Consider the following 22,816-nt stretch of genomic DNA (forward strand, 5'->3'; position numbering starts at 1 on the left):
TTCAGTTCGTAGTGCATATCATTTAGCTATGGAGTTAGAACAAAGGAGTAAACCGAGGTGTTCTAGACAAGTGGAGGAAAGTGAGATTTGGAGGGTTCTATGGCAGCTTAAGATGCCCAATTCTGATAAGAATTTTTTGTGGAGAGTTTGTCATAATATTCTTCCGACACGTGACAATCTTTTGAAGAGGAAAATATTAATGGATTCCCGATGTCCTATATGTGGTCTTGTATCAGAAACGGCCACTCACATTTTGTGGTCTTGTCCTTCGGCCTCTGACGTGTGGAGTGTTAGAGAAGTGTTTTTTCAAAAATTTAATTCTTCAGGTTCGGACTTCTTGCAACTTGTGGAAGAAATATATGGGAAGGGAGGTGTGGATATGCTCACTGTATTTGCTAGACAGTCAAAGAATATTTGGATGAGGAGGAATGAGGTGATCCATGGGGAAACTTTTATTGATCCGAATGAGTTGGTTCGGTTAACAAACTAGGCAATGGTTGAGTTCAGTCAAGCAAATCGGTCAGCTACTCTAGCAGTGACGCAGGAACAAATGAGACCATCTTCATTATGGTTGAAACCTACTGTGGGTTCGTTCAAGATTAATTGGGACGTGGGTTTCAATTGGGCCATGGACAAATTTGGTATGGGCGTTGTGATTCGTGATTCAGATGGTAGGTTTGTAGCTGCTAGAACAATCTCACGGAAGGGTTGTGTTGATCCATCTACAGGTGAAGCTTTGGCATCTTTTTCTGCAATGTCTTTTGGTAAGGAATTGGGTTTGTTATGTATTGTTATGGAGGGAGATGCACAGGTAATTGTAAAAGGGATTAATTCTCTTGGAAGGAATTGGTGCAAATATGGACATATAATTGAAGATATTCGGAGGGTGCTGCAATCTTTTCATGGCTGGAGTTATCAACATGTGGATCGAAAGGCAAACATGGCAGCTCATACGTTGGCTAAATTGGTAGTCGACACTTTCATAGATAGGACTTGGGTGGGTAATACCCCTAGCTGTATCTGTGATATTATTGAGAGGAAACTATAAATCCCCTCACTTTGATTTCTTCTGGAATGAGATTTCTTTGAGTTTTTTTCACAAAAAAAAAAAGAAAAAAAAAGAAAAGAAAAAGAAAGTTGATGTAATTTTGAGTTTTAGTGAAACCCATAAAATTTGTCTGTGTTTTATGAAAACCAAAACTCTATTTATCATTGGTTGTGTCCTACATCCCACGATTTTTATATGCATTTATCTAATTTTGGGAATCATGAAGACAGTTATTGATGTGCTAAAGGAGGGGATCAAGTATCTATACATCTATTCTTGGATCGGTTGATTGGTGGACAAAATAATGAGTCTGTAGGTCCAAGAATAGTTGAGTTGTTAAGAAAAAAAAAAATTAAAACTTGATTTAAATTTTTAGATGTTGTATATGAGTATATGGGTAATGATATATTGCATGCCGAGCGTGCATCAACAGTGATGCACGCCAGACATATATATATATATATTTTAAAAAAAATTAAAATAATAAAATAATAATAATAAAAAATTTTATGCCCGGCGTGCATCACTGTTGATTCACGCCGGGCGTGCACTATATCATTACCCATGAGTATATATTATATTTAAATAATTTAAAATTCATTGGTTAAGATAAAATGATAACTATTAATTGAAAATAATAATTAAGATTTAAAATCATATGGAAGTACTTGTAAATTTTTAAAAACCATTAATGAAAATATGTATATATAAATATTTTGGCATCTCCCAGCCTATGCACAAGAGACATGACCACATTGCGCACAAGAGACGGTGGCTTCGTTTGACAAAGTGAATATATATATATATATCAAACGAAGCCACCGTCTCTTGCGCCATATATATATATATATATATATATATGTAAAATTGGTTTATGTAGCTGATCTAATTTACAAATCACTCTCTATGTCTAAAAAATAATTTATAAGTCTCTAAGGTAGGCCAAAATAATATTTTACTCTCTAAACTCATTTTCTGTTAAATGACTTAACAAAAACCGTTTCATTGCCACCTCATACTCAATAAAAATAAGACTTGTGTTTTTTTTTTTATTTATACTTTTAAAAAATGACAAATAAGTTTATCTATATCATTTTGAGGCTTCAGCACACACTCTATGTCAAATTAAATAAATCTAATCCCTTTATATTCCCCTGTGCCGTCGTCATCTTCATCTTCCCCTCCGATTCTTGCGTCCATCTCCAGGTGAGTTGTTGGGTTTCGTAGCACGACTGAAATCGCCACCAAAGAATGAAACATCACGACGGTAATTAAGACACCTTGGTTTGGAGCTTTTTTACTTTCGCTTTTAAGATTATGGACATCTTTGATCTATGAGTTTCTTTGAGATTTTTGGGCATCTAAGTTTTTGGAGAAGTGCACTTTTGGGCAGTCTTTCTATGAAAATTCAAATTTGTTTTTGGACATTGAACCATCTTCAAAATTTGTTTATGGGCATCGGAAACAATCTATCACTCTCTCTCTTTGTGTGTCGCATGTTTTTTTATTATTATTATTTTTTTATCTATGGCAAGCACAATTGTGTTGTTTACTGGTAGGCACAATGATGAACATCAGATATTATTTTGAAGTAATATTTTCATTTTGGAGTAACATCAGGCACAAAGTACGAATGGTGGATACCACAACAGTGTCTTAGGAAAGGAAAAAATAAAATAAATAAATAAATAAAGGAGGAAAAAATTGGGTGATGGCTGGCAGTCAATTTTTATTTTTGTTTTTGTTTTTGTTTTTATTTATTTATTTATTTATTTTTTGTTTTTTTGTTGATTTTCAACTCTAAGAATCAAACATGAAGATGACAGCATGGACAGTGAATTAGTGGGAAAAATGAAGACGGCGGCAAAGAGATTAGGTTTATTTAATTTGACGTGCAGTGTGTGCTAGAACTTCAAAATGACGTGGAAAAACTTATTTGCCATTCTTTAAAAGTATAAATAAAAAATAACACATGTCTTATTTTTATTGGGTGTGAGGTGACAGTGAAACGGTTTCTGTTAAGTCATTTAACGAAAAATGAGTTCAAAGAGTAAAATGTTATTTTGGCCTACCCTAGGGGTCTATAAATTATTTTTTAAACCACAATGAGTGATTTGTAAATTAGGCCAACTACATGGATCAATTTTGTATTTATCCCAAAAAAATAAGGAAAAATGTTTGGTATAAAAAAATGAAAAAAATGTAATGAAAAAATGAAAAAGTTTTGTTTTGTAATGATTTTTTTTATTTGAATAGTAATAAAAAGTAAATGATGTAATATAAAAAGTGAAAAAATTAAAATATTTTGATGTTAATTTTTTTGGAAAATTGTGCATAAACAGTAACCAAGGAAAAGAAAGACTTTGCGGAACAAAGCCGGTACCCTTGGCTTTGTTTGCAAAAAGGGTGGATCGGACCCAAAAAACTCATATTATTCTTCTTCTCAAAATTAATCGTAATATTCTTACTTTTTTATATTATATTAATCACTTTTTATTAGTATCTAAATAAAAAAATTATTACAAAACAAATCTTTTTTCACTTTTTCGTTGAAAACATTATTATTTTTTCTTATACCAATCAAATCTCTCCATTTTTCAATGCCGCCAAACACACTCTTTAAGCCTGGGGCTCAAAGGATAAGCCATAATTCTCTGTGCACACTCTGTACGAGTACGACCTGCCTTTTCCACGCGCCACGGACTACCTTTGCTCTCTCTCTCTCTCTCTCTGTGGGTTGATGCTGAAACGCCAGTGAGCTTTTTGAGCAAAGAAATGGTGGAAAGCTCGGCATCTTCGATTACAGTCGAAGGCCAGCTTGAGAGGTACAACTTCTTCTGGGTTCCCAACCATTTTCTTCCTTCAACTCTTTAGGCGCTCAAAACTTTAGGGTGTAATGGCAAAGGGGATTGATGCGGGAGAAAATGTAAGAATGTTTTGTATTAAAAAAAAAAAAAAAAAAAAAAAAAAAAGTAAGAAAAGTGATTTTTTTATTTAAATAATAATAAAAAAATGATTGATGTGACTTAAAAAGTAAAATTGTTGAAATTGATTTTGAAATTTTTTTTTTGAATTTTTAGGTCTGGTCTGGCTCACTCCTTTGCCAAACACAGTCTTAGGGTTTTGCTTTAGCTATAATCTTTATAATGTTCCGCGAATATCTAATGAGTTTGCTCATTTGTCACTTTCCAGGGGTTTTGCAATACGTGCATACAGTGTTATAGCATGTTATCGGTTTGGATTGAGCTTTTGATGTCGAAGTCTATCTATGGTTGTCTATGAAGATGGGGTCTGAGGAAACTAGGATTTTTGAAGGTGGGGCTAATGGTGTACAATGTGGTAGCCGAGATGGTGATGTTGGTGTTAAAACTTTACAGGGTGAGAATAATGAGTATGGGGAAACTATACTTTGCTGCGAGATTGATGATTCTGAAGAAAGTGAATCTGTATTCGAGGCTGCAAGTATGGTATTTAGTATGAGGAATAGTAAATTCGGGTATAGAAATGCTAGAACTGCGAGCAGTCCAATGAAAAGGGTCACTAGAGAAACAAAAATGGATAACATCATGACTTATGATTTTAAAGAAACTGCAAATTCAATCAAAAGGGTCAGTAGAGAACCAAAAATTGAGAAAACTATAACTGATGATTTTGAAGAAACTGCAAAGAAACCATTGGGATGTGGATATGAGGTGGGAGATATGGTGTGGGGAAAGGTGAAACCGTATCCTTGGTGGCCAGGTCAGATATTTGATGAAGCTTTTGCGGTGCCTTCGGTTGGCAAAACAAAGAAAGAGGGGCATGTACTGGTAGCGTTCTTTGGGGATAGTAGCTATGGTTGGTTGAAACCAAAAAATATTATCCCATTTGATCCTCACTATGCTGAGAAATCAACCAAAACAAATGACCAGGCCTTTTTGAGTGCTGTTGAGGATGCGGAAAATGAGGCCTGTAAGAGGGCTGCACTAGGATTGGCGTGCCGGTGTCGCAACCCTTCTAATTTCCGGCCTATGGATGTTCCTGGGTTTTATGTAGTTGATGTGGGAGGATATGAGCCTTGTGGGGTGTATTCAGCGAAGCAAATTAGAAGGGCTAGAGATGGGTTTCATCCACCTGAGATGCTTTCTTTTGTACAGCAATTGGCTTTAATGCCATATAGTAGGTTGCAAGGAAATGTTAATCGGATAAAAAGTGCTGCTAAAGTACTTGCCTTTCGGATGTCTGTCTTTGAGGAGTTTGATGAGACCTATTCACACGCATCTGGGATTGAACTAGTATGCCCTGCAAGTTCAAAGAAGGTTGCGAATCAGCCAGAAAAAGAGTTGTCTCAAGGTTTATTTTTAATCATGTTTTCCCCTGAATATCTGCTATACGTTTTGTTGTTCACATATACCATATTCCATGAATCCTTGTACATCTAAGTTTGATGCTCCACATTAATATTTTTAATCGACTAAGATGTCTCTTTCATGGCTGATTAGTCTTGCTGGTAATGGGTTGGGTGTTTATTTTACTGCTGGCTTGTGTTGTAAGAACCAATTCATGCCCTGATTTATATTGTTACACTATTATGTTGCTTGCTGGGATCAGCTTTGGGAAAAGTAGCATAAAAAACCATTGCTAGAATTTTCAAGAACAAATATACATGTCCAAGATTTGGGAATGATGTCTCAGGCATAGCATTTGGTCTGAACATAAGATGGCTGCAAGTCTTGTTAGGCTATTTTATGGGCTTATAGTAAATAAAGCCTCCTTTTGAACTCAGTTTTGTAAAATCTTTATTTATGGAAATATATCTTCACATTGTTAGCCCTAGCTTAGGCACATACGTTTTAAATTTTATTCCTTTTCGGATTTGATAAAATAATGGGATGGAGTGAAAAAGAAGTGCAAATTGCTATCGATTATGTAATGCATGGCTAAATTTGTTCAAATGTTAACATCAAATTTGAACATCTCATCCTATATCCTGTATACATCTCTTTGATGTATTATATTTTGAATATTTAGTACCTTCATGTTTCTGATATTCCAGTGCTTGTTTGACTCATCAATGATATATTTTGTTGTCATTTCTTACAAGATTTTTTTTTTGTCTTACCACTTCATTTTATTTATGTTGAAGATGGAAACTTACGATAGGCTTTGTTAATTCTCCATGACCTGATTTCCTGATTTTGTTCCTATTTATTTCCAATTGTAGTATGCAATGAGCACCTTTCTATAATAGTTTGTAATTCTTTTTTAATTAAACTTATGTAAACGTATGAAGGATTATGGTGGAACCAAACTTTTCTTTTTCTTCCAACTATTTCATCCTATTCATAAATGAGAGGAACTTAGTAGCAACAGCACATGAACATTTCTTAGCTTTTTTAATGAATAGTAACAGTTCTTAACTTTTTTCAATCTAACTCTGTGGTCCTGCTATTTTACATGTAGAAGTATCCTGAACTGCTCTTCCCGGTTATTGAAGTGTGATATGCAGGAATTATAATCTCCATATGTGCTTGAGATCACATGTCACTTTTCTTTTTGTTTGTTGAATAGCACTCTGCATTTGAACTTTTTCCTGCTCTACTGACTAATTTCTCTTGAAACTACATGTGCGTGCAGACACACACATGTATATGGATGCAGACACACATGTATATGGATTGATGAATGCTGAACTCATCTTTTTTCTTTGCTCTTATACCGTGACTCTGTTACTGTTTGCAGAAACCTTGAGCAGTTCTCTCCAAATTCCTGAAGCTCGTTGCAAGAAGTCTGCAACTCCTACAAAAAATCAACATATGAGAGAAGACAAACGGATTGATCATCCCAACATTTTAAAAGCCGATCCCTTTGGTCAAGAGCAACAAAGTGTCTTAAGTCCTTCAATGTATGAGGAGGGGGCAACCTTTTCAGATAGAGAGTATGCCTTGGAAAGAAAAGATCCACCTTTTTCCATAAATACCAAGTTCACAGGCCAAGAACGTGAAATTTACACGCACAGACTGAGTTCTGGCAAAAAAATTGTGGCTATGGACAAGCAAGCAGTGTGCGAACAAGTTAGTTCAATTAATGCTATGGTCTACAGAGAACCAAATAGAACAGAACTAATTAACAGATCTCAAGGTTTCCAACAACCTCTGTCAAGTTTGCTGAAAACAGTCGGAAATCACAATAAGCTGGAGAACATGTATATGGCTGGAAGAATTACCTCTCAGTTGACCACCCCACACCCCAGAAAAGTTTTTCCTTTTACTAGCAGTCGAAGTATGAATGAGAACCCAAAGGCACTTAAACGTTCTGAAGAGGATTTGAGTTCTGAGAAAGCTGTCATGGTAGATGTAAAGAAGAAAAAGGAATCCAAATCTAGTTTGGATGTTGGCAGGGAGTATACATATAAACACCTTAAACCTGCAAATATCCAACCATTGGCAAGACAATCAGTTGGAAAATCCAGCCAAACTATTTTAGTTCATAGAGAGAGTTCACTGATGGAGCAACAGAGGAAAGAAGACGGAGCCTACCATTCCATTTCCTCTGGTTCTGTGGCTAGACAGCAAATCGATACAAGAAATGTTGAAAATGGACTTCTTCAATTAATTTCTGAGCTATTAGCTCTTGCTCTAGATCCTTTCCATGGTACGGAACAGAATATACCAGAAATTGTTTTTCAGTTCTTCACGAAATTTAGATCCATTGTCTATCAGAAAAAAATGGTGGCGTCTCCTTCTGAATCAATTGAAAATCGACCCACCAAACCGTTTGCATTTACTGTGGCTGCTGAGAGCCTTCCTGTTGGAATTGCTTGCGACCTGCCTTTTTCTTCTAAACCACCAAAGAAACGGCTCAAATCCGATCATAATGAAAAGGCTGGGCATGATGACCACATCCTTGATTGCGAAGAAGAGATGTCCACAAAAAGCCTAAAGCACCTAAATGACTGGAAGTCACTGACTGCAAAAAAGAAGGCTAGCAACCTGAAACCTCTGAAATCTCAAGAAAGAGATTGCCAGGAAATGGGTGAGATAGTTCCAAAAAAGCATATAGAAAACTTGCTAAAGAAGGTAGTCATTGCGGAAAGCGTTTCTGAACCTACAATGCTAGTGATGAATTTTCCTCGTCAATCAGCACTTCCCTCAGTTTCAGAGCTGAAAGCAAAATTTGCACGCTTTGGACCCCTTCATCAGTCTGCCACTCTTGTGTCTTGGAAATCCTCACAATGCCAGATTGTGTTCAAATGCAAATCTGATGCTGAGGCAGCATATGTGTATGCCGCCCAAAGCAGTTATCTGTTTGGCAATGTTAAGGTATATTACCAATTGCAAACCCTAGGAACTCCAGCCCCTGAATTAGGCAAGCAGCTTGTGGAAGAGGCCCAGGATAAGCTTCCGCAATCAACATCGTTGAGCAGCTCTAATTCTGCAGAAACAGAGCTCCAGCCAAAGTCATGTCTGAAGAAGCCACCAGGTGATGAGGTGAGGTCCACCACAGCTATTCCTAGTAAAACCCCACATGTAAAATTTATGTTGGTTGGGGATGAAAGTAGCATAGGAGAGCAGTTGGTAATTGGAAGCAACATCAAAAACTTAAATGATAATCATCCAGGTGGCGGTTCATCATCTTCCTTTGCAACTGTCAATGTTAATGTCGGGAACTTCCAAAGGACTAGAAACTTCCAAAGGGTCAGAAACTTCCAAAAGGTCGCACCTTCTTCACCCCCTCTCATTCGTCTCCCTAACCAGCTTCCAGACGCTCTTCACGGCTATGAAGTCGACCGCTTCGTTGAAGCTTGTAATTTGAGATATTGTCAAGCTGGGGTCAGAAACAACTGCATCTATACTTCCACCCCTAGCCACAACGTAGACATCTCCAATCAAATGTTAAGCCTTCTGAGTAGGTGCAGTGAAATCGTAGACGAGCTCAAGTACTCGTTCGGATATATGCCTTTTTGTCTCTGATCAACTGAACCATTGCAGTCATAACATCCCTGGTTTTGTTATACACCACAAACACTGAAGTAAAAGCCTGCTGAGCCTTGGATTTTCATGTAGAAAGACTTAGTCCGATGCTCGAGTAAGAAGTTAGTGTTAGGAATGTACACTTCTAACTTTAGACAGCATGATATGCTCTAATTTTTGCTGCCTTTATGATCGACTACAGTAATCCAACTTGGTTTCTTACTCTTTTTTGCGTTTGAGACATATCTTTGTAAGCATGCTGAGACATCTCCTTCCTCTTGTGAAGTTTCATCTCCTTTTCATTTATTATCTTACGTTTTAATATGATGCATATGTACATTTTGGGACCTTCTTGTAAGCTGATTTCTATCACGTTGGTGTCATCTAGATCCCAACATAAAAGATTATTTCCTGTTTATTTATTTATTTTTTTCTCTGCTGGTTAGAGTAAACAACGCGCGTTAGATGAAAAGTCAAATACAAACCCAAATTATGGTAACGACAAAGGCTGCAGGAGAAAAACCTTAACCATGGTTGATGCTTTCCAATTAACACCTTCCTTGAACCATCTTTTGTTCCAATCTATGGTTACCAAAAGTCAACAATTCACGAGCGTTGACGCAAACCCAATATAATATAGAACAGAAGTTGAGGTTGCCAACTCCAGCAACCCCTCGTCTCTCCTCTCTCTCTCTCTCTCTCTCTCTCTCTCTCAAAGATCTAGCTAACATGGAGCACAGGACCTTAGAAATCAATGTTATCTCTGCCAAAGACCTCAAAGATGTGAACCTCTTCTCCAAAATGGACGTATACGTCGCCGTATCGCTCTCCGGAGACTCACAAAACAAGCAAAAAGCCAAAACCAACGTTGACCGAGACGGCGGCACCAGCCCCTCCTGGAACTTCCCCATGAAGTTCACCGTCGACGAGTCCGCCGCCAAGCAAAACCGGCTGACCCTCGCCTTCACTCTTCGCTGCGACCGCAGCCTCGGCGACAAAGACGTTGGTGAAGTCCACGTGCCCATCAAAGAGCTTCTCAACTCCACCGGAGACGGCAACTCCATGCAGTTTGTGAGTTATCAGGTGAGAAAACCCTCAGGAAAGGCCCAAGGCGCGTTAAACTTTTCCTACAAGTTTAGCGAGAAAGTTGCTTATTATGCTGCGCCAAAGGCTGAGCCTGTCACTGCGTATCCGGTTGGGGGGCCTAGTGCACCGCCGTCCGATGGTTCATATCCTCCTCCTCAAGGAGGATATTCATATGCTACCCCACCACCATACCAAGCATATGGTGGATACCCACCACCATCTCAACCGGGTTATGGGTACCCACCAGGGCCACCACCTCAACCGGGTTATGGGCACCCACCACCTCAGCCTGGTTATGCGTACCCACCACCTCAACCGGGTTATGGGTACCCACCGGTGCAGCAGCAGCAGCAACAGCAACCAAAGAAGAAGAACAAGTTTGGGATGGGTCTGGGGGCTGGACTGCTAGGAGGAGCGCTTGGAGGCCTATTGATTGGAGATATGGTGTCCGATGGATTTGATGGAGGATTTGACGGTGGATTTGATGGTGGATTTTGATGTTTCTGGTGCTTAATTCTGTGAGAGTTTTCATCATATTATAAAGAAGATGGTTTGGTTGGTTTTGTGGAAAAGTTGGGTTTCGACTTTTTCTGAATCTTTTAATTTTTAATTTTTTTTTTGTCTTTTTTCGTGTTGCTTAGGAATTAAGAATCATGTGACATCCATCATGATTTGTACTATTATTGTATGTAAATGTAACAAAAGTTGGATAATGGACACTTCTGCATATTTTATATATGTTTTTATTTTTTATTTTTTTACATGTCTATCAAGAAAAAGAGATGGGGGATTCGAATTAGTAATCTACGCTTTATTATGTGTGATTTACAGCCGATTGAACTAGCCTTTGAAGACCATCTTTATGTGTTAATTTGTAATATATGCTTGGAAATAATTATTCCCAGCTAATGCAATTGGACCACAACACCAGGAGGAAGCCTCCTCCACCATTCTTTCTTCATTTTTTGTATATTTTTTTTTCTTATTTTGTCTGCAATTTAGATGCTAGATTTGTGCTTTGTTTGGCACTCTCCACCGGCACGCATGCACTTCATGCGCCATCCAAGCGCACGTGTTGCACTCGCTACTATCCCAACAACTCTGTTTTTTGCCACGCGTCAAATCTATGGCTTTCTCTCCAAATTGGTATCCTCCTTTTGTCTATGGAGATTCATAGATTTTGTTGCAGACCATTTTGCGATGTCCCTATGCCTCTATCGTCGGGACATCGCAAAATGTTTTAACCCATTCCCAATAGTTTGTAGGATCTATTTACACTATACCGGTTATTTTGGGCATTTGTTGCTTCGCACAATCATTTTTTTTGTGTTTGATGTATGATGTATCTTTCCTTTTCCGCTTCTTAAAAGTCCACATGCCATCTTTAAATTATCACACTCTATTGACAATGTCATCACAAAACATTTTGAGCCGGTGCTTAAATACTTGGCTGGAAATTGCAAGCCATTGGGATGGATAGTGATATTTACTCCTAAATTCTTAGGTTTGTGAAGAAAGTAAATGTGTACATGTATGCGTTAAGAAATATGACGTTAATTGGGCATGAAAAGGGAGTGTTTCAAAATTCAAACCCTCCACTTTGTTTATTATGGGTGGATCAAGGAACCTTCTTCAATCTTGTTGGTCAACACGGCATGTCACTTTACCCTGACCAAAGGCGAATAGCAAATAACAAGTAGTTTCTTTGAAATTCTACTCTCTTCTTCCTTAAACTGAGACATACAAAATTTGTTGCTATTGACTCAAAGTTACCAAAAAAGAGGCAGAGAAATGTTAAGGATATAACATGTTTAGGGTCAGCTTCCTTAAGCTTGTTTCTAATTCCTGTTTTTAGACATGTTCTGCAGAACGATCATATCATATATATAATACGATATGGGCCAAGCTCTGCAAAGCATTTGAAAATTCATTGATTGCAGGAGATGGAAGGAGCAATTTCATTTGCTTTTCCTCTCTATCTCCTCCCTATAAAAACATATAATAAGATAAATATGAAGGAAATTAAGGTGGTTCGGCATATAGCCTACATCCACACACTAAAGCCATTATAGGCTACATCTTTCCTTGATAAATGATTTGATTACATAGCTCTATTTATAGAGCTTTAACATAATTTCAAATACAAAACAAATCCCTTGAATTAAGGGTAATTAATAACAAATCAAATCATCAATAATTACAAATCAAATCCTCATTAATCAAAAGGATTTATATCCTTAACATGCCCCCGCAAGATGAACGGTCCGTTAGTGATCGTTGATCTTGAACATATCGAGTGGCTGGAGTTAATGGCACTTGATTTGAAACATGCTCTTGAACTTGAACTTCGGCGACTGTGGCCGGCACTTGAACATCGGCAATTTTTTTTTTTTTGGCCGGCATCGGTTACTTTGACCGGAATTTTGACATCGGCAACTTTTGGCCGAAATTTTGTCATCGGCAACATTTGGCCGGAATTTTGTCATCGGCAACTGTGGCCGGAATGAGCCAACTATGGACTTGAAATGGGCCACAAGGCCAAAAGATTTGCCTTTTTGGGCTTTTTTTCCAGACCAAACAAAAAGTCAATTTCTTCTCTTGCCGTTGGACCTCAAACCAAAACTTGATTCTTACCGGGTGAGATGAACAAGAAGACACAGTAGGTGTTTAATGCGGCTGCAATGACAATGAGGAGCCGTGTTGAAGGAGAAGGCACCGGATCAAAGCCGTGGATGGCCGGGACGGCGGCAAAGAGATCAAATCGGGCTGCGAATGGCGGAACTCGACACTGGGCCATGGCAAGAGGCGGTGCTGAGTTGGTGGATTGTTGGTGAAGGCACAAAGCTGCCGGATTGCATTTTTTTTTTGTTTGTTTTGATATGGTCATATATAATTGTAAGATCTACTGTGAAGAGATCTACAAAAATATTGACTATCAAGAACAGGTAAACAAGATTGAAAGAAGAAGAAGAAAAAAAAATCAAAGGAGCACTAGATCGAATAATGGCGTTAGCCAAAAGGCTCTGATACCATATAAAAACATATAATAAGATAAATATGAAGGAAATTAAGGTGGTTCGGCATATAGCCTACATCCACACACTAAAGCCATTATAGGCTACATCTTTCATTGATAAATGATTTGATTACATAGCTCTATTTATAGAGCTTTAACATAATTTCAAATACAAAACAAATCCCTTGAATTAAGGGTAATTAATAACAAATCAAATCATCAATAATTACAAATCAAATCCTCATTAATCAAAAGGATTTATATCCTTAACACTCCCCACGTATGGGTGTACAAAGTTTTGCAACTTTATTTTATATTGTTGCTGTGTTTCCTTTGCATATGTGTTCTGAGCAAATACATAGCAAAGAAAGGGAAAAACTAAACAAGACTGTTAATCCTAATAGAAGAAAAAAAAAAAAAAAAAAAGAGAGAGAGAGAGAGGAGTTGAGAATGTTTCCAAATACTAAGTTTGAAGCGTCTCACTTGACAGTATAGCATGCATGGGAATTGACACTCCTAAAAATCTTAGTAGCAGTCCATTGAGGCATAAACCGCAAATGGCGATGGACGTTGCCACGTCGGTATTCCATTCTTATGCACATCATGTCATGACTTAATTAAAAAGAGGTTACATAATTGATATTTTTCAAGTATTAACAAGAGGAGAATAACTTCAATGCAGTCCTTACACAAAACAAGGATTTATGCCAACCATTAAGAGATTGCCATGTCAACTTGGAACAAAATAAATACATGCAAACAAAACACAGGATTTAACCCACCATTCTTATTTAAAAATAAATAAAAAACCTTCAACATTGACACCGCCACCACTCGCAGCCACCCCACCCCATATGAGGTGGCACTAAGTTTTTTCTTCTTCTTATATTTGATTAATCTGGTATGGCTATGTTTTTTTTTTTTTTTTTTTTTTTTTATAAACTTTAGTTTGACATAATGGGCTTAAGTGTCACTTCTTAATTGGTGGCACAAACCCACCCCTTTGTGCATGATTGACCGCATGCAAGAGTGATGGAGCTGATGGAAAAGAGCTTTCCTAGCCGATTAATTTTCTAGAACAGTAAGTACAATTATTGAAGCTTTTATTTATATTATATATATATATATTAACACGTACAGTCTAATTGCAACTTGCACCAAAGTTTGCTTATATTTTAAAAGAATAATAAAGGAATTTCCTTTCCAAGCCAGCAAATTATTGGTAGCAAAACAACAAAAAAGGCCGGCAACATCGTATAGCTATGGAAATAAGAAAGAACATGTTTTTCTCTTGTTCATATATTTAAACAAGGAAAAACCTCAAGACCTCCTCTGTCTACTGATCACTTTTTTCAACAAGAAATTCACAAGGAAAAACCTCAAGACCTCCTCTGTCTACTGATCACTTTTTTCAACAAGAAATTCTTGCCTGGCTAGTGGGCATGGCAATTCAGGTCCATGGAGTTCCAGTATCCACGTGCACCGCAGGAGTTTTGCTTTGCCTCCATGAGAAAGGCCTTCATTACGAGCTCCTGCCCGTTGACTTGGCCGCCGGAGCTCACAAACAAGACCCATATCTTTCCCTAAATGTGAGAGCTTCTCTCTTTGTTTCTATCCCCCCCTCTTGGCTTATTTACATCAATAATTAGTACTTCTAGAATGCTAATTAATTAATAGCATGAATATTTATCCTTTTACTTGCAGCCATTTGGCCAGATACCGGCAGTAGAAGATGGCGAAGTCAGTCTTTTTGGTAAGAACAACCTACTCAAAAACTCTATCTTAAATATAATTGTGATTTTAAAAACTATATTAAATTTTGAGAGAATAGAAAAGATGGCCATTAACCGTACTCAAATGTTATTGTTCTATGAGCCAACAACTTTGTCGTGAAATAATTTTTTTTGAAATAAAAGGTTAATGACGGATGCATGATTTGAACTCATGATTTCTGTTCTGATATCACGTTAAATCATCATTAATCCAAAAACACTTAGTGCGTGTCCGTTAAACACCCTCCCACCCCCAAATACTATTTACCTCTTTTTTTTAAAAAAAATTAACATCAAAACATTCTCATTTTTTATATCACATCATTTACTTTTTACTACTATTTAAATACAAAAATTATTTCAAAACAAAATTTTTCTACTTTTCAATACAACTTTTTCACTTTTCTATACTAATTATTACACTCTTTCTTTTTTTTCTTTTTTTTTTCCTCACCAAACAATAAACAGTATTTAGGGATGGCATGTTGTTTAACAAACAACCCCTTAATTGATAGGAAAAGATGAATTCAATCATTTAATTTATATTCTAATATATACTATCCCATTGGCTAGAATCAAGGGCAATCAACCGATACTTGGCACGCAAGCACAAAGACATCGGGACGGATCTCCTCCGAGCAAATAGCTTACCAGAGTCCGCCCTTGTGGAAACATGGATGGAAGTGGAGGCACATCAATTTCATGGTCCAGCTACAGCAATCCTGCACGAAATAATTGTGAATCCCATGTATGGGATTGCTTCTAATGAGCAAACCATTGAAACAGAAATGGAGAAGCTAGGAAAAGTCCTAGATGTGTACGAGGAAAGGTTGTCTAAATATAAATACCTTGCCGGAGAAAACTATACCCTGGCTGATCTGCAGCACATTCCCAACCTTGTTTACTTCATGAAAACAACAAAGGCCGAAGCCATTACTTGTCGTCCCCATGTGAGGGCTTGGTGGGATGACATTTCCTCTAGGCCTGCAACTCTAAAAGTTTCTGCAAATATGAAGTTAATTTAGATCTAGACATGCATGAATGTATCCATTTCCTTTTCTTGTAATATTAAATAAATTTCATGTGGTAATTTTCTTGTATATATAATTAAAAAATTTCATGATATTGATGATCATCATTATGTTGAAAATGATAAATTATTGCACACTTATAAGCAGGAACAGGCCATAGGGGTGTGGCCAGAACTCTATTTTTTTTTTTCAACATGGGGAGGAGGGCCACTTCTATGCATGTGTACCTTTTGTTGTTACCATGCACAATAATTGATGAATAAAATAGAATCGAAAACAAAGAGATTAAGAGAAAGAGAGTCGACACACAGATTTACGTGATTCGGCAATTTGCTTATATCCACAAAGAGGTGTCTGTATTTTTTTACTCTTAATTCGCTAGCGCGACGTTCACTCCGTTTCCGTCTACTTTGCCTTCCACTAGTATTAATATAAGCCACCAGTTCCTAACACCTTTCTTCTATAACTCACAAACAAGGATTTTTGATAAGTGTTGGACATTGTATAATGATGCCTCTCACGTTCAAATTTAAAAGAACTCAACAGTGGTATTTTATTAGTTTTATTACAAGAACAAAACACATATGCCCACATGGCCACAACCCAAATACATTTTTTTTTACATGTCCTCACAAGGGAAGGAGAATGGAGATTCTAACTAGTAACATCCGTTTGATGAGACATGGTAACCTAAATATTCTTGAGAGAGAATATAAGAAAAATTCCCAAATAAATGAGGGTGAGGGAGGGGGCGTACTTGGGAAGCCTTCTCACCAAGTAAGGGCCGGAGGTGGCTGATTGCCCCTCTCTAAGAGGGATGCCCTTTCTCAGGAGTGGTTTAATTGCAATAAAATGATAGTTTACTATATTTAAATGTCACAACTATCAGTTTATAGACCCAAAAAAAAAAAGAAAAAAAAAAAGGCTATTAGTTTAGGGAGGTCAAATTATATTTATCCCTTATTATTATTATTGTAATTACACAATAGGCTAGTAGGGCTGGGAATTTCAACTTTTAGCCTTTAGTTTTAATTATTATGATTATTATTTATATAATTTTAATATATATAATATATTATAAACCCGGTTAGTACCCTCTTTTATCAGTTCTTATAACCGGTAATTGGAATTGACCTAAGGAGTTATTCGATTATCCGGTTGGAATTATTTGCGGTTAATAATTGTCATACTTGTACAATTAATTACAATAAAATTATAATTTGATGTATTTAAGCATCACACTTGTCAATTTATAGGGCAAAAGAAAAAAAATATTGTTTGTTGAGGGGGCAAAAATATATTTATCCCAATTTTAATTATCCAATTTGAAAAATAAATAGTACAATGGGTTAAGATTTTAATACATGCATTTACTAGGATGGGCGCGGGTCGGATTGGGTTGGGTATTGACTATTTCAAACACCCGGCCGGCATCATGCGGGTATGAAAAATCATACTTGAGACCCGGCTAGAGTAAACAGAATCCACTGGGTCTCGAGTTTTGCGGGGCGGGGTTGGGCAGGGCGGGTAATGCAGGTTAGGTGGGCGAGGCAGGGATTATTTCCCTGCATTTTTGTAATGGGTTAAATACTAAATACCCCCTGTGGTTTCGTTTTTTTATTTTTTCCCCCTAGGGTTTGATTTTTATTACAGGATTCCCTGTGGTTTTGATAATAGACTAAATTAGTCATTTCGTCAGTTGAACGTTAAGGAAGTTCACGTAGACTAATTAAATGTTGACATATGGCACATAATTAAATTTATTTATTTATTTTTTTAAAATTAAAAAAAAATGTTTTTTTAAAATTAAAAAAAAAATGCTTTTTTTTTTTTTTTTAAAAAAAAAAAGCGCAAAAAAAATTGGGGGTGGCTCTTTGGCCATGGGGTGCCAGATGGCCACATCCAATTTTTTTTTTTTTTTTTTTTTCTATATATATATATAAACATTTTTAAATTTTTTTTTTAAAAATAAATTAAAAAAAATTAAGTAAGTGTCACGTGTCAACATTTGATTGGTCCACGTAGACTTTCGTTGAGTCAACTAACGGTCAACTGACCAAATGACTAATTTGGTCTATTATCAAAATCACAGAGACGTTATATAATAAAAATCAAACTCTAGGAGAGAAAAAAATAAATAAACGAAACGCCATGAATATTTAGTATTTAACCTTTTTGTAATAAAGAGATGGGAGAGATAGACAGAGAGAGAGAATGAAAGAGATCAGAGAGATAGAGAAACCTGAAGGCTAGATGTCTGATCGTTGCTCTGAAAGGGGAGGCTGATTGAGCAGCGGCAAGGTTAGAAAGTGAAGAAAGAAAGAAGGAAAGAAATAAGAAAATGAAGAAAGATAGAAGAAGAGAAAATAATAATAATAATAAATAGGAGAAATTTCACCTTGGACTCCTGAATTACCACTTATTTTGACATGTCTCTCCAAACTTCAAAACCTCTTAATTTAGACCCCTGAACTTTCAATTGCAGTCAATTTGAACTTTTTTGTCAAATTTTAAATGTTAAAAGTTAGACAATGACGTTTACACTTCCACTTTTTTATAAAATTCTAAATTTTTCCTTAATTTCAAATTAAAAATTTTTAAAAATATATTATTAAAAAAAAAATCACAAGGTAACCAACTGTTGGGCCACCTTGTGACCTTTTTGTTTTCAATTTTTTTTTTTAATAAAAAGAAAATTGAAGGGTATTTTTGTTTTTTTTTAAGAGTTTTAAAGGCAAAAATGGACGGATATTGTTTAAATTGACTGTAATTAAAAGTTAAGAGGTCCAAATTGAGAGATTTTAAAGTTTGAAGGAGTATATCAAAATGAATGATAATTCAAGGGTACAAAATAAAGTTTTCCCTTATAAATAAATAAAAAATATGTAAAGCTGTGCGGCAGGAAGTGAAGAAAGAAAGAACAAGAAGAAAAGGAAAAAAAAAAAAAACAGAAAAGAAAGAAGAAAGAAAGTGAAGGTGGTCCCTAAGAGGTAGTTCAATCGGTTAGGACTACGCCTAATGAAGTGGAGGTCACTAATTCGAATTTGCTTCCCCCTATTGTATGGACATGTCACACAAAAAAAATTAAATTAAAAAAAAAAAAAAATTGTGAATGTGTGCGGCGGCTTAGGCCCTTAGGGTTTTGTCTGTAAATTAGGGGTAAAGAGGGGCGGGGCGGGTATCCGTGTTTTTTTTAAAAAAAAGTATATCCGAGACCAGCCCGCCCCGCAAGGGTAATCATATATCCAACCCGGGTTTGGGCGGGTTTTGCCCACCCCTACGTGGAAGTCGAGTGAGGGAGAATATAAAACAAAGAAAGGCCCATTTGTTTCGGCGTAAACCTAGAAGAACAGAAGAGGAGAGCAAAGACACAAGCTTCTTCCTCGAGACCCACGAGATGAGACCTCTGGACGAGAAGGAGACCACGGCAGTGTTCGAGAAGCTCTTCAAGTTCACCGGCAACAACCTCAAGAACATCGTCGAGCAACCCTCTCACGAGGGATCCGAATCCACCCCCGGCCGCTATTGCTTCCGCCTCCACAAGAACAAGGTCTACTACGTCGCCGACTCTCTCGTCAAGCGCGCCACCAATATCGCTCGCCCGCAACTTGTCTCGCTCGGGACTTGCATCGGCAAGATCACTCACGGAGGCAGCTTCCACCTCACGATACAGTCTCTGACTGTTCTTGCTCCCAATGCCAAGCACAAGGTCTGGCTCAAACCCACCTCCGAGATGTCGTTTCTGTACGGTAACCACGTTTTGAAAGGTGGGTTGGGAAGGATTACAGAGAATATTGCGCCTGGTGATGGGGTCGTGGTGTTTTCGATGTCCGATGTGCCCCTGGGTTTTGGCGTTGCGGCCAAGAGTACGCAGGACTGTAGGAAGTTGGACCCCAATGGGATTGTGGTGCTGCACCAGGCCGATATTGGGGGGTATTTGAGGATGGAGGATGAGCTTTGAGGGGTTTTGGGGAGGTTTTGGCAAAGGGGTCGGTATTGTTTTTGGGATACAAGAAGGTTTATGTAAGTGGGTCTTATCTGATTTTGGCTAATATGAGGTTGTATTATTTGATGATTATGTTGGATGCTTTTGAAATTACGTATCAAAAATAGTTTTTGTTGCATTCTTTTGAAATCGCCCTTTGGTTTCTGTTACATGCCTACAATGATGATATCATTTTAGATTTTTCCTGTTATTAGCTGAATGGTGGTGTGTTGTTATAGCATATAAACTATGGTCAATCACATTTGCGCAGGTTGATTATACCTGACTACGAGTTCGCTTAGGATTTCATTACTTATTTATAGTTGATATCTTGGGAGATTGGATGTCTTTGTTTGTGGTTATTAGGTCTTTAAATATGAGGAAATGTTAAATCGGTATTCACATCTTCGTTTTCGTATACATTCTATGCTAATCTGTTACTAATCAATGCTAAAACGGGATTAAGGTTAATTTGTTTGGCTAAGATTGAGTTGGTGTAGTTTTACTACATTATAGATATATCTCTTTTGTAGATCATTTACAATATACGTGTCCATACTAAGCAATCTATGCTGGAATTATTCAATATTCATTCAAGGTGGTGTCTTTGAGCCCCAAATGAGATAAAAACACGATGGGCTTTCCAAGGCAGGAACTGCAACTGCTTATAGATGGCCATCTCCTAAGCACCTTTGCTTCTCTTTCTCCCAGGTGCACTATTTTTTATATTAATGTTTATTACTTGATTAGCCATCCAGACATAGTCAAGTTTCTATCGAAGACATTATGGTAGAGACTGTTACATTTCTGGAAAAGAAAAGATAGGGAAACAAATCTAGTGGATGGGTTTCCCATTTATCCGATAAATATCTCTTGAAGGTGTCCATCGTTGCCCGTTTATATGCTTTAATCATTGTCCGAGCTACATCTGGACTCCACATACCAACTGATGTTACCTAGACTACTTACCAAAAACTAGAAAAAGTTTTTATTCTCTACTGTTTCTACTGCTCATTTTTCTTGGACATGATCCATATTAAACTGGTATTTTCATCTTCCTTTTTGTATACATTCTATATTGAAATCATACCGTAAGTTTTTATTCAAACTGTGGATGGATGGGATTAAGGTTAGCTTCTTTGGTGAAGCTTAAGATTGAGTTGGTCTAGTTGTACTACATTATAGAAGTATATCTTTTCTCGATCATTTACAGTGTACGCATCCGTACTAAGCAATATAGACTGGAGTCATTCCACATTCATTCAAGGTGGTGTCTTTGAGCCCCAAATGAGAGAGAAACAATAAATACATCAAGGACTTTCAAATGCACGAACTGCAACTGCTTATAGTTGGCCATATCCCTAAGCACATTTGTTTCTCCTTCTCCCATGGGCTCTTTTTATATTGGTGCTTGCTACTTGATTAGTCATCCAGACATAGTCAAGTTTCTATCGTGTACATTATGGTAGGGACTGTTACATGTCTGGAAAAGAAAGATGGAGAAAGAAATCTGATGGATGGGTTTCCCATTTATCTGATAAACATCTCTTGAAGGCGTCCATCGTTGCCCGGTTATGTGCTCTACTCATTATTCGAGCTACATCTGGACTCCACATACCAACTGATGTTACCTAGACTACTTGCAAAAAACAAGAAAAAGTTTTTTTATCTCAATTTTTAAAAATTATTTTGTGTATCTTTTTAATAATTTTTTGCTTATAACAAGATCTAACTATCCTCTAACTAGAGTCTGAACCAGGAAAAGAATAAATACATCAAGGACTTTCCAATACAGGAACTGCAACTGCTTATAGATGGCCATATCCCTAAGCACATTTGTTTCTCCTTCTCCCATGGGCTCTTTTTTTATTGGTGCTTGGTACTTGATTAGTCATCCAGACATAGTCAAGTTTCTATCGTGGACATTATGGTAGGGACTGTTACATGTCTGGAAAAGAAAGATGGAGAAAGAAATCTGATGGATGGGTTTCCCATTCACCTGATAAGCATCTCTTGAAGGCGTCCATCGTTGCCCTGTAATGTGCTCTAATCATTATTCGAGCTACATCTGGACTCCACATACCATCAAATGTTTACCTAGACTAGCAAAAAACAAGAAAACGTTTTTATCTCAATTTTTTAAAATTGTTTTGCGTATCTTTTTAATAACATTTTGCTTATAACAAGATCTAACTATCCTCTAACTAGATTCTGAACCAGGAAAAAGAATAAATACATCAAGGACTTTCCAATGCAAGAACTGCAACTGCTTATGGATGCCCTTATCCCTAAGTACATTTGTTTCTCCTTCTCCCATGTGCTCTTTTTATATTGGTGCTTGCTACGTTATTAGTAATCCAGACATAGTCAAGTTTCTACCGTGTACATTATGGTAGGGACTGTTACATGTCTGGAAAAGAAAAGATAAAGAAAGAAATCTGATGGATGGGTTTCCCATTCACCTGATAAGCATCTCTTGAAGGCGTCCATCGTTGCCCGGTTATGCGCTCTAATCATTATTCGAGCTACATCTGGACTCCACATACCATCTAATGTTTATCTAGACTAGCAAAAAACAAGAAAACGTTTTTATCTCAATTTTTTAAAATTGTTTTGCATATCTTTTTAATAACATTTTGCTTATAACAAGATCTAATTATCCTCTAACTAGATTCTGAACCAGGAAAAAGAATAAATACATCAAGGACTTTCCAATGCAGGAACTGCAACTGCTTATAGATGGCCATATCCCTAAGCACATTTGTTTCTCCTTCTCCTATGGGATCTTTTTAGATTGGTGCGTGCTACTTGATTAGTCATCCAGACATAGTCAAGTTTCTATCGTGGACATTATGGTAGGGACTGTTACATGTCTGGAAAAGAAAGATGGAGAAAGAAATCTGATGGATGGGTTTCCCATTTATCT

The 22,816-nt window shown here is 37.0% G+C and overlaps 5 protein-coding genes across 5 annotated transcripts; all 5 read left to right on the forward strand.

Annotated features, from left to right (window-relative positions):
• Nucleotides 1-493: 493 nt before the first annotated feature.
• Nucleotides 494-1,048, forward strand: LOC148587693 (uncharacterized). Its single transcript, XM_088512764.1, has one exon. The coding sequence runs from the start codon at nt 494-496 to the stop codon at nt 1,046-1,048; it is 555 nt and encodes a 184-aa protein (XP_088368890.1).
• A 2,688-nt stretch (nt 1,049-3,736) lies between these two features.
• On the forward strand, nt 3,737-9,224 carry LOC132188902 (PWWP domain-containing protein 1). Its single transcript, XM_059603433.2, has 3 exons — nt 3,737-3,873; nt 4,241-5,380; nt 6,770-9,224. The coding sequence occupies exons 2-3, from the start codon at nt 4,327-4,329 to the stop codon at nt 8,998-9,000; spliced, it is 3,285 nt and encodes a 1,094-aa protein (XP_059459416.2). The 5' UTR covers nt 3,737-3,873; nt 4,241-4,326; the 3' UTR covers nt 9,001-9,224.
• A 341-nt stretch (nt 9,225-9,565) lies between these two features.
• LOC132188928 (protein SRC2-like) lies at nt 9,566-10,822 on the forward strand. Its single transcript, XM_059603435.2, has one exon. It carries the CDS (start codon nt 9,730-9,732, stop codon nt 10,582-10,584), a length of 855 nt encoding a protein of 284 aa, XP_059459418.2. The 5' UTR covers nt 9,566-9,729; the 3' UTR covers nt 10,585-10,822.
• Nucleotides 10,823-14,544: 3,722 nt separating this feature from the next.
• LOC132187296 (glutathione S-transferase F13-like) lies at nt 14,545-15,899 on the forward strand. Its single transcript, XM_059601601.2, has 3 exons — nt 14,545-14,691; nt 14,807-14,855; nt 15,448-15,899. The coding sequence occupies exons 1-3, from the start codon at nt 14,545-14,547 to the stop codon at nt 15,897-15,899; spliced, it is 648 nt and encodes a 215-aa protein (XP_059457584.2).
• Nucleotides 15,900-19,232: 3,333 nt separating this feature from the next.
• On the forward strand, nt 19,233-20,029 carry LOC132167141 (RNA binding protein). Its single transcript, XM_059578042.2, has one exon. The coding sequence runs from the start codon at nt 19,303-19,305 to the stop codon at nt 19,864-19,866; it is 564 nt and encodes a 187-aa protein (XP_059434025.1). The 5' UTR covers nt 19,233-19,302; the 3' UTR covers nt 19,867-20,029.
• The last annotated feature ends 2,787 nt before the right edge of the window (nt 20,030-22,816 follow it).

This window comes from Corylus avellana, chromosome 2 (assembly GCF_965113065.1).
Source record: "Corylus avellana chromosome 2, dhCorAvel1.hap1.2, whole genome shotgun sequence".
Taxonomy (NCBI): Eukaryota; Viridiplantae; Streptophyta; class Magnoliopsida; order Fagales; family Betulaceae; genus Corylus; species Corylus avellana.